The 15100-nt window shown below is 58.9% G+C and overlaps 2 protein-coding genes across 5 annotated transcripts; both read left to right on the top strand.

Moving 5' to 3' along the window:
* The first annotated feature begins 712 nt into the window (after nucleotides 1-712).
* LRG1 (leucine rich alpha-2-glycoprotein 1) lies at nucleotides 713-4581 on the top strand. The gene is made up of 2 exons (XM_045863292.3): nucleotides 713-1225; nucleotides 2174-4581. The coding sequence occupies exons 1-2, from the start codon at nucleotides 1086-1088 to the stop codon at nucleotides 3183-3185; spliced, it is 1152 nt and encodes a 383-aa protein (XP_045719248.2). The 5' UTR covers nucleotides 713-1085; the 3' UTR covers nucleotides 3186-4581.
* Nucleotides 4582-4919: 338 nt separating this feature from the next.
* Nucleotides 4920-12201, top strand: PLIN5 (perilipin 5). Of its 4 annotated transcripts, none has more exons than XM_045863288.2 (9): nucleotides 4920-5016; nucleotides 5549-5661; nucleotides 6033-6108; nucleotides 6551-6746; nucleotides 7591-7673; nucleotides 8037-8217; nucleotides 9410-9609; nucleotides 10895-11014; nucleotides 11216-12201. In XM_045863288.2, the coding sequence occupies exons 3-9, from the start codon at nucleotides 6049-6051 to the stop codon at nucleotides 11723-11725; spliced, it is 1350 nt and encodes a 449-aa protein (XP_045719244.2). In that variant the 5' UTR covers nucleotides 4920-5016; nucleotides 5549-5661; nucleotides 6033-6048; the 3' UTR covers nucleotides 11726-12201. The 4 variants fall into 4 exon arrangements, with proteins under 4 accessions (XP_045719244.2, XP_045719245.2, XP_045719246.2 ...); XM_045863287.2 differs by having other exon boundaries at nucleotides 4967-5075; XM_045863289.2 differs by lacking the exon at nucleotides 5549-5661 and having other exon boundaries at nucleotides 4922-5016.
* Nucleotides 12202-15100: the final 2899 nt, after the last annotated feature.

The raw sequence follows: 15100 nt of genomic DNA on the forward strand, positions 1-15100 counted from the left end.
TTTTGTGTGTCTAACTCTATGGATCTGTTATTCTGTCGACGTGCCCTGCCCTGCTTTGTCTGTGTCTCTGTGTGGTTCTATGTATTTACACCTGTCTCTGTTTTGTATCCTATCTGTGTATTCATGAGGATATCCATCTATCTTTCTTTATGCCTGTCATGGTCAGCCTGCATGTGTGTCTCTGAACCTATGTGTCCACAAGACAGAACTCATATTCATTCTCAAAGCTTGATAGAGACAAAACTCTTCAGAGATTGGGCCAGGGAGAAGAGGCCATGGCCAGGCATGATGGAAGTCCTGGGTGCAGGTAAAGATAACACATCACACCTGAATTTTTAGAACGCAACAAAAATGAAAGCACTGAATAGTCAAATCTGTGAGATGCAGCCAAAGCAGTTCTCAAAGGGAAATTTGTAGCCTCCGAATGCATTTATTAGAGAATGAGAAAGATCCAAAACAAATAGCACATTAGTTTCAGATGAAGAAACAAAGAGCAGAAGGGACCCTTGGAGACTGAGTTCAACTTCATGGATATGGAAACTGAGACCAAGAAAAGTTAAGCCACTTGCCCAAGATCATAAAATAAAGCCATTCCTAGCAGAGCTGGGAGCCAGGGCCAGGTTTTGTCCCTCCCAGGCCATTGTTCAAAGACCATGGAGACTTTTGGCATCACTTACTTTTGAAATCTAATTTCTAGAAATTATTTCATTTTTTCAAAAAGGCCAACAATACATCATGAATTCAAGACAAGTGCTTTTTGTTATCTTCATTGAGCTTCCTGGTTGCTCAAATTTATTGCAAAGAGTATCTCTTGCTTAAAGAGCTGTCCCTATCCCCCAGGAATGGTGCCTTGCAAACCTGACCCTTGATCCCCGGATTGGGGGAAGCAGGGATTCGGCCCCAGAGATTCTTGGGTGCCCACCCCCCAAAAGCAGGAATCAGGGGAATGAAAAACTGGGTAGAAGCAGGAAGAGAAGGGAGCAGGCAACCCCCCTCCTGCCCTTCCCCTGCCAGGAAGGAATTTTGCAATTCTGACCACTCCCTTTCCCCTGCCTGGCTCAGGTCCAGCCATTAACGGGAACAGGATGTGGGTGAGGACTTCCCTAGGATGGGTGGCCCTGCTCCCAGTCCAGGCAGGTATAAGCCTACCTGACCAGGCTAAGGGAACACAGATGGAAAAGAGAGAGACCATCATGTCCTCTTGGAGCCCAGAGCGAAACCAGAGGTAAGTCCCCACCCCACCCATTGGTAGGCAGAACTGGATGCTAGACATTTCTGTCTGATTCACTGAAGTCAAAGGGCTAGATGTAGATCTGCAAGCTGGAATAGACCGACAGGCTGTAACTATAGATAGACATGCTCTCATACACACACTCACTATAGAAGTCCCAGGTGCTCCCCGGGCCAGACAGAGAGTTGGAGTCTCACCAAAACCTCCCGACCAACACCCCATCAGAGGCCTGCTGGAGGGACCAGGAGGAGCAGAAGCCCCAGCCCTCCAAGGAGTATGGTGCCAACTGTACACCACCCCATCCCAAGGCCAAATGCCTGTCCCAGATCTGCACAAAGCAGGATGCAGTTTTCATGTTCAGAGTTCCTTTTGGAGTCCTAGATTGCACCCGAGCACTTCGGAGCGAGATGGAGCTGCAGCTCCATCAGAGAAAGAAATGTAACCTTGTTTGGACGGAAAAAGGAGAAGGCCAGAGGGGAAACCTTGGGGAAGTCAGAGAGAGCTTCATGGGAAAGGGAGCATTGGGGCTGGGGCTTTGCAGGATAAGTAGGAGTTCACTGGCCCTGCCTTCAAAATGTGGAGCCAGGGAGATAAGAAATGACCCAGAAAACACGCTAGAACAGAAGAAACTAGAGAGAAATTAGCAAATTTGACTGTAAATAATTAACAGTCCATTGGGGCTGGGCGGGCCATGAAGAAGGGTAGCATTTATGGATCAGACTGAGAAACTCAGTTTTCAGAGCTTTCTGTAACAGCAGCTACTTCGGGAAGCTGTGGGAAGGTGAGGGTGGAAGCCAGGAGAGGAGCAGGGGATGACTGCACGAGTCCGGGGGAGCCATGAGCTGGCATGGTCCAGGGTGCTGGAAATGGAGACAAGAAATAGTTGGCAGAGTCTGGGGACACTTTCACCAAGCGAGGTGTATTTTCTGTCATTGCCTGCAGCCCGGGAGGCCTGAGCTCCCATCTTTCTAGAACACTGTTCTTGCTGCTGCTATCTGTGGCCTCAGCCCAGGATGTCACCCCAAACCGTGACACCTGCTTGGTGTTCCAGTCGAGCAACGGCAGCTCCGTCTCCTGCCACCCACCTGCCAAACTCCCTCACCGCTTCCCAGCTGACACCGTCTACCTGGCGGTGGAGTTCTTCAACCTCACCCAGCTGCGGGCCGACACCCTCCAGGGCACCTCTAACCTCCAGGAGCTGCACCTCTCCACCAACCAGCTGGAGAGCCTCTCGCCCAAGTTCCTGCTGCCGGTGCCTCTGCTGAAGGTGCTCGACCTCACCCGCAATGCCCTGACCCAGCTGCCCCCAGGCCTCTTCCGAGTCTCGGCCGCTCTCCACACCCTGGTGCTGAAGGAGAACCGGCTGGAAATCCTGGAGCCCTCGTGGCTGCAGGGGCTCAAAGCCCTGGGGCATCTGGACCTATCCGGGAACCACCTCCAGACACTGCCCCCTGGGCTGTTGGCCAACTTCACCTCCCTGCGCATCCTTGACCTCAGCAATAACCAGTTGAAGACTTTGCCCTCTGGCCTTCTGAGGGGCCCCCTGCAGTTGGAAAGGCTGCATCTGGAGGGCAACAGATTGCGGGTGCTTGGAGAGGGGCTCTTGGCACCCCAGCCCGACCTGCGCTACCTCTTCCTGAACGACAACAGGCTGGCCATGGTGGCAGCCGGCGCCTTCCGAGGCCTGCAGCAGCTGGACATGCTCGATCTCTCCAACAACTTGCTCACCAGCGTGCCCAAGGGGCTCTGGACATCCCTGGGGCAGCCCACCCGGGACATGAAGGATGGCTTTGACATCTCTGGGAACCCCTGGATCTGTGATCGGAACCTGGATGACCTTTACGGGTGGCTCGTGGCCAATAAAGACAAGATGTTCTTCCAGAATGCCACACGCTGCGCTGGGCCCGAAGCCTCAAAGGGCCAGACGCTCCTGGAAGCAGCCGAGTCCCACTGAGGCCTGGGGCTAGGGTGGGGAGACAGGCCTGGCAGCACACTGCACGGTACTTAGCAAATAATTCACCTTCGGCTTTCCAGAGCTGCCAGGATCCGCTTGGCCCAGGCTTCCCAAAATGCACGCTGGGCTCTCCAGCCTCCTTGTACCCTCTTCCAAGAACGTCTTTCCCTGGGGGCAGGTGGCTGGCTCAGTCGGTGGAGCGCGCGACTCTTAATCTCAGGGTCCTGAGTTCAAGCCCCACATTAGGCATGGAGCCTACTTAAAAGAAAAAAGAAAAGAGAATGTCTTGCCCTGTTTTCCAGATCTCTTGGTCTCCAGGCTCCCTCAGCCTGCTCGGCCTCCCTCTGGCCCAGCCCTGGCTACACTAGGGTTGTCTCTATCTGGTTCTGCCTCCCCCACTTCGGGGGGCTCTCCGAATGCAGGGCCTGGGGCTGGGTTCCCTCGTAGCCAGCATCGTTCAGTTTGTGGTCAGACCCGAAGGGTTAATAAATAACTGTGGAATGGAATTGGAAATACTAGAATAATTCACGGTGTTCTGAGCATCTCCCAGGTTGACTTCCTAGTCCTCCCCAGAGGAAGGAGAAGGAAAGAAGAGGCCTGACCCAGGGCCTGGGGTGCAGGACATGAGCTTCCAAAGGGATGGCAGTCGGGATCTGATGGCCCGCGGCTCCTCCTCCCTCTCCCCCCATCCAGGACTTAACTGGAAATAAAACACTGACCGTTGCCCGGAGTGTCATTTTACTGGTGGATTCCTGCCAGGGCTTGTGTCCTGGGGAAGGTTTAAATTAAACCGGATTGCTTCAGGTCTCCAAACAATTTGTCATGCTGGCCCGTGACAACCCAGGGGGATAGCCACCCAGGGCAGGCCTGGGCAGGCTGGGTGGAGCCGAAGGCTTAGGAGCCTGGGTTCTTCCAACTCAGAACCTTGGGCCACCTGCTGACACAGTGCTGGGCATGCTGGGAGCCAGAGTCAGATTTGGGGGACCCCTGGGTGTTTGGGGGAAGGCTCCCTGGAAGAATGGTCATGCCTATGTTGGTGGTCATTCCAGGAATGACGATGAAAGCCAGGGAGGGGCCTGGAGTCTGGCAGAGCGGGGTTTGAATCAGATCCCTCAATTTGCTCATCTGTAAAATGGGGATCCAAGGGAATGAGCCGGCCTGAATCCTGGCTCAGTTTAATGGCAGATTTTTAAATTTTTACTATTTTATTTTTTAAGATTTTATTTATTTATTTGAGAGAGAGAATGAAATAGAGAGAGCATGAGAGGGGGGAGGGTCAGAGGGAGAAGCAGACGCCCCGCTGAGCAGGGAGCCCGATGCGGGACTCGATCCAGGGACTCCAGGATCATGACCTGAGCCGAAGGCAGTCGCTCAACCGACTGAGCCACGCAGGCGCCCATGGCAGACTTTTTTAAATAACAAGAAAGACCTTGAGGACTTGCCCAAGGTCACTCCTCGCCGAGGCGGTGGGGGCTGTGATCATCCTCCACTGTTTCGGCGGCAACAGCAGGGTGACGGGTGGCCAAAATTGGCCAACGGAAGTAGCTCAATCCTGGGGTATCCAGCGTCCTCAAGTTACTATGACAACCGCGGAGCCCCCACCCCACCCCCACCCCCACCCCGAGCCCCAGGGAAGCGCGCGGGGTGGGGAGGGTAGGCTGGGGCCCCGCCCCGGGACACGCCTCCGCACGGCCCCTCCCCATTGGTCAGTCCCCGAAGGCCCCGCCCCCCCGAGCCGCTATAAGGCGGGCGGGGCCAGCGGTGGGCGGAGACTGGAGCCCGAGTCTGGGGTCCGCAGCCGCACTTGGGGGCCGTGGCTGCGCGCGCCCGGGTGAGTGCCAAGCGGAGGGCGTCCAGGAGAGCCCCGCAGATTTGGGGGCTCCAGATCAGGTGGGCGGGAGAGGATCCAGCGGCGTGAGATGGGAGGGGGATGACGGGCCCCGAGCAGGTAGCCGAGACCCTTGGCCCAGTTGGCTGAAGCTCAGGACCCAGTTGGGCGGGGACCACGGCTCTGAGGGCACAGGGTGGGGATAGGGGAAGAACTGCGAGCGGGAGTCTCAGGTCGAACTCTCCACTCTGAGTCTGCTTAGATGAGTGGCCTTGGAAACACCATGGACCTGCTGGCCGCCTCAGTTTCCCTGTCAGTCTGTGGGTTTATTGGGATTCCGCGGCTACCACCTCCACCCCTGCAGCGGGCTGCGTGTGCAGTTCTGTCGGGGAAGGGTGAGTTGGGAGGTGGGCAGGGGCAGCAGGGACCTCCTGTCCTTTGCAGAAGAGGAAACAGCTCAGAGAGGTGAAGGCACTTGCCCAAAGTCACCCAGCAGGTAATGGCAGGATTTGAACCCAGGTCTTTCTCTCTCCAGAGCCCATGTTTGAATCACTACAATGTCCCCACCTTGCCAGAGCTCTCTAGTGTGCACCTACTGTGTGCAGAGCTCTGTGCATGCATTGTCCGTGTCCCTCACGACACTGTGAGGTAGGTATTATCATTACCTTATTTTTTTAAGATTTACTTATTTATTTGAGAGAGAGAGTGTGCATGTGCAAGTGGGGGAGGGGCAGAGGGAGAGGGAGAAAAATCTCAAGCAGACCCCCTGCTGAGCGCACAGCCCAACACAGGCCTCAGGACCCTAAGATCATGGCCTGAGCTGAAACCAGGAGTCAGATTCTCAACCGACTGAACCACCCAGGCACCCCTATCATTACCCTATTTTGAGGAAACCGAGGCCCCAAGAGAGAACAATACTTGCCCAAGTCACAAAGCCCAGAGGGACAGAACCCAAGGCCTGGGCAGGCCCCAGGAGGGCTGGTGTGTAGAGGCCCCTCTCACTCTGTCCTGCCCCTCAGGGTGTTTGCAGCAGGCATGTCAGAAGATGAGGCTGCTCAGCCGCCCAGAACCAGCTCGTGGGAACAGAACCAGCAGGTGAGGGGCCGCCCCTCCCACGGAGCAGGGGCACAGGCGGGGGTGGGGGGATATCCCTTCTGGGACAGTTTCAGAGGGTACCCCCTCTCCTTCCTATCCTTGCTGGACCATAGGTGGCACATCTTCCCCATTTCCCAGAGGGGCACAGTGATGCCCGGGGCAGGGAGCGTCTCTCCCCCGCCCCCAACCTCCGGGTCTCTGCCGGAGACTCTGCATCAGACCCCGCTCCCAGCACTTCACGCCCATTGCCTCCGTGAATCTCCAGCCCTAGAAACCCATTTTACAGATGGGGAGGCTGAAGGCCCAAGTTACGTGTGCAGCCCCCCCAACCCTCTTGCCCACCCCGTCATCCTGGCCCAGAGAGGGCAAGTGGACTGAGGTGTGGCTGAGATCCCCACCCCCAGCCCCCCAGGGGCCACTCTGATGCCGCCTCTTCCCGCAGAACGTGGTGCAGCGCGTGGTGGCCCTGCCGCTGGTCAGGACCACGTGCACCGCTGTCCTCGATGCTTACAGTGCGGCTAAGGACAGGCACCCGCTGCTGGGCTCCGCCTGCCGCCTGGCTGAGCACTGCGTGTGTGGCCTGACCACCCGCGCCCTGGACCACGCCCAGCCGCTGCTCAGCCACCTGCAGCCCCAGTGTGAGTCCCCCAACCCAGCCCAAGACCCTGGGTCCTGTGGTTTGCCCCGCTGGCCCGCCCTCCATGCTCTGGATGACATGCATGCCTCCGCCTGACATGCTCTGGAGTGGACCTGCTGAGTCGGGACCTCCTCAGTCTTACCTATCGTGTATGCCGTTTGTCCGTCCACCCGCCTGTACCCCCATCCACCTGTCTCACCCTCCCCCAGTCCTGCCAGCGCCATCTCCCGTTCTCTGCCTGCCCGGCCCCCGCTCCCCATTCTACCTGCATCCCTCTGTGGTTGGATCTCCTGGACCTCCGCCCTTAGCTCTTTACCTGGGGCCCCCCTCTTTCTGTCCCCGTTCTGTGCATCTTGATGTCCTCCCTTGTTGAGTGGCCTGACATACCTCAGGTTCCTCTGCCTCTCCACCTCCCTCCCCGTCTACCTCTCTGTCGTTGCCCCCACATGTCCCGAGCCCCACATGTCCCCGCACTCCTGGGACCAGCTGAGGGGTCCAACCTGGCACAGGGATGGGGGGAGCGGAAAGACCCTTGGCTTCACGACTGACCGAGGAAGGGGGGTCACCTGAGATTCCCAGCTCAGGGCCTCCCCCGCCTCCTCCTCAGCCAGTTTGGGTGACCTTGAGCCTGCTCGCTGGGGTGTCCGAGCCGGCATGAGCGAGGAGTCACCTTGGTGCTGGTGGCAGCCCTATGGCAGGGCTGAGGCAGGGAGGGCAGTGGAGGTGGGGTCCAGCCTCGTGCCCCACCCACACCCTCAGGGTCCCCAGCCCCTCTCAGGGTGGCCCAGGCCTCCGTCCACCTCTCCCTACCTCTCTTGCCCTCACTCCCTGCCTCTCCCCTCCAGTGGCCACAGTGAACAATCTCGCCTGCAGGGGCCTGGACAAGCTGGAGGAGAAGCTGCCTTTTCTCCAGCAACCTTCGGACACGGTACCCTGGGGACCCAGGGAGGGGTGGAGGTGGGAGGGAGTGGCGCAGCCTCCCCCGGGACCAGCCTGGACACCTGGGCCAACCAGACCAGGGGTGGGGGGGCTGAGTCAGGTTTCGGTCCAACTCAAAAAACACCAGCCAAATTAAAATAATCAGCACCCGAGTTTATCGAGCGCTTAAGATGCACCGGTTGGGGCCCATCATCCACTCAACAACCCTTTGGGGGAGAACTTTTCTTTTCCTCCATGTTATAGAGGGGAAATTGAGGCCCAGAGCCAGGAGGGGACCCCTTGACACCCAGCCCCCCGGGAGCTGGGGTGAGAGAAGGGATGTCAAAATCTGGAAGGGGCCCCCTCCCACCAGGTGGTGACCTCGGCCAAGGATACGGTGGCCAGTGGTGTGACGGGCGTGGTGGGCCTGGCCGGCCAGAGCTGCCACTGGAGCGTGGACCTGAAGCGCTCCATGAGCCACGCTGTGGATGTCGTGCTGGGCAAGTCAGAGGAGCTGGTGGACCACTTCCTGCCCATGACCGAGGACGAGCTCGGTGAGGCCGGCACCCTCCCGCCCTGCCCTGCCCCTGAGTCCTTCTGCCCAGTCCGCACCCCTGGAGGTGACGGATCAGAGAAGTCCGGGACTTGGGCAGGGCCACCTAGCAGTTCATCAGGAAACACCAAGCTGGAGCCCAGGCCTGACGTCCCCGTCCATGTCCACGGCCCCCCGACCCACATCCTGCTAGAATCAGACCACGCAGACCCTAAGAGTCTACAGGGCTTAGAGACTTGAGGGCGCTGGGCTCAAACTGGCCTAGGCAGCGCCTTTAGAATGTTTTGCTTCATCGCATGCATTTAACCGTCAGATCGTGCCCTCCAAATGCTGATCTGTGGCCTGTCCTCAAACACTAAACGCTCGGGCTAAAGGGCATCTGCCCTCTCCCGGGGCGCCCGGCCGGCTCAGTTGGTGGAGCGTGCGACTCTTGATCTCGGGGCTGTGAGTTCGAGTCCCATGTTGGCAGGTAGAGAGGCCTTAAAAAATAAAATATTAAAAAAAACAAAACAGGGGCGCCTGGGTGGCTCAGTTGGTTGAGCGACTGCCTTCGGCTCAGGTCATGATCCTGGAGTCCCAGGATCGAGTCCCGCATCGGGCTCCCTGCTTGGCGGGGAGTCTGCTTCTCCCTCTGACCCTCCCCCCTCTCATGTGCTCTCTCTCTCTCTTTCTCTCTCATTCTCTCTCTCAAATAAATAAATAAATAAAATCTTTAAAACAAAACAAAACAAAAAACAAAAACAAAACGCACCATTCTCCAACTTTCTACATCTTGTCTCTGTCCCCGGAGGCCATCTGACTTCTTAACCCCTGCTTTAGGGCACTAGAAGAACGTGTCGAGGCACTTCCTCCTCCACGGAAAGGCTGCAAGGCATTTATGAAGCACCTACTGTGTGCCAAGCACTTGTAGGATATTCTCCACAGACCGTTTGGTAGAGGGGTTAAGAGTGCCTGGGTTGGAATCCTGGGTCTGCCTCTTGCACACCATGGGACTTCATCCCCTTTGCCTCAGTGTTCCTCATCTGTAAATGGGGCTAATAGTAGTGCCTGCGTCATAGGGTTTGGGGCAGGTTAAGTGAGTTGATATTGGTAAAGGAAAGTTGGGAGCCCGTGGGCTTGTCAACCCAGAAGGAGGGTGAGTGGATGTGGCAGGGGTGGCCATGCTGACCCCCTCGCCCGTCCCATCCTCCCAGCGGCCCTGGCAGCCGAGGCTGAGGGCCCGGAAGTGGGCTCCGTGGAAGAGCAGCGGCGACGTCAGGGCTACTTTGTGCGTCTGGGCTCCCTGTCAGCGCGGCTCCGCCACCTGGCGTATGAACACTCCCTGGGGAAACTGAGGCAGAAGAAACACCACGCCCAGGACACGCTCGCCGAGCTGCAGGAGACGCTGGAGCTGGTGAGAGCCTTCTGTCCACTCCCGCGCCGTGATGCAGACCAGTAGGCACGGCCTGAGTGCCAACCGAGCATCTGGTCCCGAGCTGGTCCGAAGGGGGAGGCGCAGCCGAGCTCAGCTTCCTCCAGCCGTGCGTGTTCAGCGCTGGGGCAGAGCGGGGACACGGGGCGGGGGCAGCTCAGGGGGGTCAAGGCTCAGCCTGGGGAGACAGGAGGGGGCTTCGTCCCGTGAAGGGAGGGGAGTAGGAGCTAGAATTTATAGGCAGTTAAGGTAGCTCAGGAGAGAGAGAAAGTGCCCCTTCCCTTGCCCACCTGCCACCAACCCCAATCCTCCCCAGCCTGTAGGTTCTCGCCTCGTCCCTCACTGCCCATCCCTCCCTGCCCCAAAGGAGCACAGCAGCTCCCATTTAACTGAGCTTGGTAAGTTCAGACGCCCTTAACCTGCTCCTCCTGCTGCATCTCAACCTCCATCCTTCCAGGGGCTCCAGTCAAAACCCAGGAACAGCCCTCGCCTCCCCTCTTCTCCTCTGCTCCCACATCTTGCACATCAGCCGGTACCTCAGTTCTGCCCACAGCTCCCCCTTCTCTTCCCCCCACCCAGGTCCAGCCCCCATAGAACTGCACCTGGTCCATCCTGGACCCCATTCTGTCCTCCCCACAGCAGCCACCAGAGGGCGCATATGAGCCCCTGAGTCTGTTGATGTCCCTGAGTGCGATGTCCTCAAGGTCCATCCATGTTGTAACAGGTGCCAGAATAGCCCTTCCTCTTTAGGGCTGAATCATATTCCAGGGTACAGATGGACCACAATTTGTTTCCATTTATCTTCTAATGCCTACTCTGTCCTGGGCACCGAAGGCACAGCGGCCCCCTCAGGACACTCACAGTCCAGTAGGGGGATCAGGGTCAGGATGGAGAACACGCCAGGGGCTGTAGAATCTGCCCAGCCAGGAGGGGAGGAGGGAAGACTTCCTGGAGGAGGAGACATCTACATTGAAACTTAAACTGGAGTGAACCAGGCGAGGGGCATGGGGTGAAGGGAAGTGTGTCCCTGGCAGAGACCAGCACGGCCAAAGTGAGTCTGAGCTTTAGGGGACCCACAGGTCGCAGGGTCTGGCCAAGAGCAGAGGAGAGAACGGGCAGGTGGGCCAGGCTGAATCAGCAGGCGGGGAAGGTTGCAGGAAGAAGATGTTCTCCAGATGCTTATCAAGACCAGATCTAGGCTAGGGTCCTGGCTCCCCCGAGCCCCCAAGTCCCCCAGCTCTGACCACCACTGTCCCCATCCCCTCAGATCAACCTCATGCAGTGCGGGGCGACACCCACTGCCCCGACCCGCCCTGGGAAGGTGCACAAGCTTTGGGAGGACTGGAGCCAGCGCTCCCCAGAGAATGGCCGCCGGCGCCGCAGCCAGGTAGGGTGGCGGGGAGAGGGGGAGCAGGGGGCGTGTGTGCGGGGGTGTTCTGGATCTGCTCAGGGTCGCCAGGGGCCGGGCTCCAGTTGTCTCAGTCCAAGTGCTGAGCTCAGCTGCTTGGAGTGTGCATGGAGAAACGGAGGCAGGGCGCTGGTCCCGGTGGGCGCCCATCTGGGACGCTGAGGCCCCCCCTCCCCACAGGCAGAGCTGGAGACGCTGGCGCTGTTCCGCACTCTGATGCGGGAGCTGCAGAGCACAATGGACGCGCTGGAGACCAGCGTGCGGGGCCTGCCCCCAGGCGCCCAGGAGAAGGTGGCCGAGGTGCGGCGCAGTGTGGACGCCCTGCAGTCCGCCTTCGCCGACGCCCGCCGCTTCAGGGATGTGCCGGCCGCCGCCCTGGCCAAGGGCCAGGGCAGTGTGGCCCGGGCCCACGCTTGTGTGGACGAGCTGCTGGAGCTGGTGGTGCAGGCCGTGCCGCTGCCCTGGCTGGTGGGGCCCTTCGCGCCCATCCTCGTGGAGCGGCCTGAGCCCCCGCCGGACCTGGAGGCTCTGGTGGACGAGGTCGTGGGGGGCCCTGATCGCCGCTGGGCTCACCTGGACTGGGCGGCCCAGCACGGGGACGGGCCAGCCCTCCCAGAGGACATTCCCGAGGAGGAACCCACCCCCCCGAGCCGCCCCAAGCACGCCCTGACGCCGGAGCTGGACTTCTGACCGGATAGGGCCGCGGGGCGGCAAGCAGGAGGCCGCCTGTATCCCGAGATCCCTGCTGCCCCCTAGTGGCCATGCCTCTGCACTAACAGCCCGTGCGGCCGCCTTGGCCCAGGGGCAGGGTTGGGGTGGGGGGCTGAATTCAGAATCTCAGACCCTCCCCAATCCTTCCCTTGGACATATGGGGGCTGGAACCCAGTCCAGGCCCCACTAACCCCAAGCTGGGCTCATCTGTCTGTGGCCCCTGTCCCTGCACCCCCAGAAGCAGATCAAAACTCCCCCCACAAAAGCACACATGTTGCCCAATGGCTTCTACTTGGGGTTTTGAAAAGTGAGCACCCTCCTTCCCCCACACCTTGTACATCCCGGCCTGAGGGGTCCCCGAAGATATCCAGCTGTATCAGCTGGACCTGCCAGATCCACTTGCTTTGCCCTTTGGGGTTTGTGTTCCAACATAAAGGTGCTTTGTGTTGTCCAAAGGCCTGTGACCTCTATTCAGGCCGGGGCGGGTCTTAGTTGCAGGGTGCTGGGGGCTCAGGTGTTTGTCGGCTTGGCAGAAGCCAAGATTGGAGATTCGAAAGCAGTGAGAATGCCTCTCTGACCGGCTCGACATCCGTCCGGAGCCCCACCACTAGCACCAGGCCCGCCGGGGTTAGGCATCCAGATGTAGCTTCCTGGGATAGAAGCTATTCACACTTTAGTATAAATGAGTTTCTTGGAAACTGCAGAGAATAGGATCAGAGGGAGGAAGAAGTCAGATGGGGCAGCCCCTCCTATGCCAACCTCCTAGACCTGCAGGGGCTGATCTTGCTGTGATTTCTCTAGCTGCACTGGTCAGGATGGGGCAGACAGAGGTAGGGGAAGGGCCACGGGCCAGTCTCTTGGGGGCCTGCCCATCCTTTGACCGAATTCTTAGCCGCCCCTCAGGCTCCCCTGTGGCTGGGTGGGGTGTTAGGAAACCACAGTGTAATGTGGTGAGGTCAGGGTGGCCCCTGGCTTCCCTAGGACCTGGCCCAAGGGCAGCTCTGGGAGGCTGAACTACCTCCCACTAGCCAGATTCACTTCCCTGCCCCTGCTCAGGAACGTCCATGGCTCCCACTCACCCTCAGACCAACTATCCAAACTCCTCACCCTGGCATTTGAGAACTTCTGGTTTCATCTGGGAAAATCCGGGCTGCATTCCCACCGAACTGTGCATATTCCCTTACCACCGGGCCTTTGCCCAGGCTGTGCCTGGAGTCCTCTCCCAGCCCACCACGCATCTCTTGGACACATCCGACCCACTGTCAAGCCCCAGCCCCAATGCCACCTCCTCCAAGAGGCTTTCCCTCACTCTGCCCCAGCGGGAGGGCTCCAACCCTCCACAGCTCACCTTCTTGGGACTCCAAGCCCCTTCTACCTGGACTTAGAGCCATAGGCAACCTTGCCTTCTCTTCCCCTGCAGGGCTGGGGGCTCCTGGAGGGCCAGGTGGTGAGGATGGGCAGAGTGGCACACGGGAAGGGCATTTTGCAGAGGGAGGCTCAGGCAGAGACGTGGCAGTGGGGAAGTCGGTGTGGCAGGAACAGAGGGAAGGGAAAGCTAATGGACTGAAGGAAATCTTGGAGTTGGAGCAGTAGATAAGGCCCTGGGGTTGAGTCTCAGCCTGGCCCACAACTGGTGGGCAAGCTATGTGCCTCATCGGAGCCTGGTTTCTCCTCGGGGCGGGGGTGGGGTGGGGTGGGTATGAACGTATCGAGGCGACCGCGCTCAGTCCTAGGACCTGCCTCACGCTCAGGAGCTGCCGTTCACTTATTCGTGTGTTCGGTCGACAAACACATACTGTTGAGCACCTGCTGTGGGCCAGGCGGGCAGCAAACCAGATAAAAGTCCTGCTCTTTGGGACCTAACAATGCAGCTGGAGAGAAAGACAACGAACAAGAAAACTACGTAAATTATTTGTCTTAGTTTTAGTAGATGATGAAAAATATAAAAGGGATGGAGGATGGGGGGCGTGTGAGGGTAGGAGGAGGGGTGTGTATTTTTAAATAGGAGAAGGGGGTCGAAGAGGACCTCTTGGAGGAGGTGACACATAAGCGAAGACTGACGAGCATTCCGGGCAGGAGGCATGGGCTGTGTGTGCAAAGAGCCTGGGGCCGCACCAGGTCTGGTGTGTTGCAGGAACAGTGTGTCTGGAGCAGAATGAGTTGAGGGGAGAGAGGGAGGAGGGAGGACAGGGAGGTGATAGGGGCCAGGGTCGTGAGGAGGACTAGGGTTTCCCCCAGGGAGCTGGGAGCCCTGGGGGGCTGTGGGCAGAGGAGAGTGGGACCTGATTCGGGTGTTTACGATCACTTTGATTGTCTTTGCTGGGTTCCTCTCCCCTCACTGTGCTGTGGCAGCCTGTCCCAGGAGCGGGCAGGGGGGATCCTTAGCTCGGGGAGGGTGTCATTCCTCTGCTGGCCTGTGCACCTACCCACAGATAGCCCACTCGGCACCTAGGCTCTGGGGCTGGGTTCCAATCCTGTCTCTGCCACTTTCTGGCTCTGTGGCCTCAGGCACAGGATGCCTCCTCCAGGCAGTCACCCTGGGTTGTCCCAAGCCCACCAGGTCTGCATCTCACTCCTAGGATCCCCTGGCTCTTTTGGCACCCTGTATCCATCCGCATTTTGGCCCTAATTTATCAAGGGAAGTCCCTCCTGGAGAGTGACGCATCCCCTCCCTGCTCAGGAGAGACCCTGTTCCTCTCTTCCTGCCTGGACAATGCTAAGCTAATGTTCGTTGAGTACCTGCCGGGTACCAGGCACTGGGGTAAACAGGTCACATGCTTGATCGCACTTCTCACTCAGAGCTGTCCTATGAGTTGGCCCATTCAGCCAAATGTTTATTAGGTGCTGAGTGTGCACCAGGTACAGATCTATTGCAGGAGAGATAGCTGGGAACAAAATGGGTCTGAAGGAGGAGAGGGAGGGAGCTGTGTGCTGTGGGCAAGGGCCCTCCAGGTAGAGGGAACAGCATGTGCAAAGGTCCTAGGGCAGCACCACGCCTGGTGCGTTGGAGGAACGGCGAGGAGTCCTGTGCGCTGGAGCAGAACGTGCGAGGGGGAAGAGAGCTGGAGGAGGTGAGAACAAGGAGAAAACAGGACGTTGTGGGCCACGGAGAGGAGTCTGGAAGGGTAAACTGAGGCCCAAGGATGTTCAGTGGCCGAGGGGTCCCAGCAGAGCGGCGGGGAGCATGCCGGCAGTGCCTCGGGGGCACGGGATGGCCTGAGAATCCGTCGGCCTGGTGGGGGCGGGGGCCGTGGGCAGAGGCCGCCTGGTGCTGAGAGCAGGGGAAAGGTGCTGGGCCCAGGGCCCACGCAGGGCAGGGCGGCGGCACGTGACTGCCCAGGGCCCGCCCCCCCG

This window comes from Mirounga angustirostris, unplaced genomic scaffold (genome assembly GCF_029215605.1).
Source record: "Mirounga angustirostris isolate CCGP_5_RB_7025 unplaced genomic scaffold, mMirAng1.0.hap1 SCAF_1, whole genome shotgun sequence".
Lineage (NCBI taxonomy): Eukaryota > Metazoa > Chordata > Mammalia > Carnivora > Phocidae > Mirounga > Mirounga angustirostris.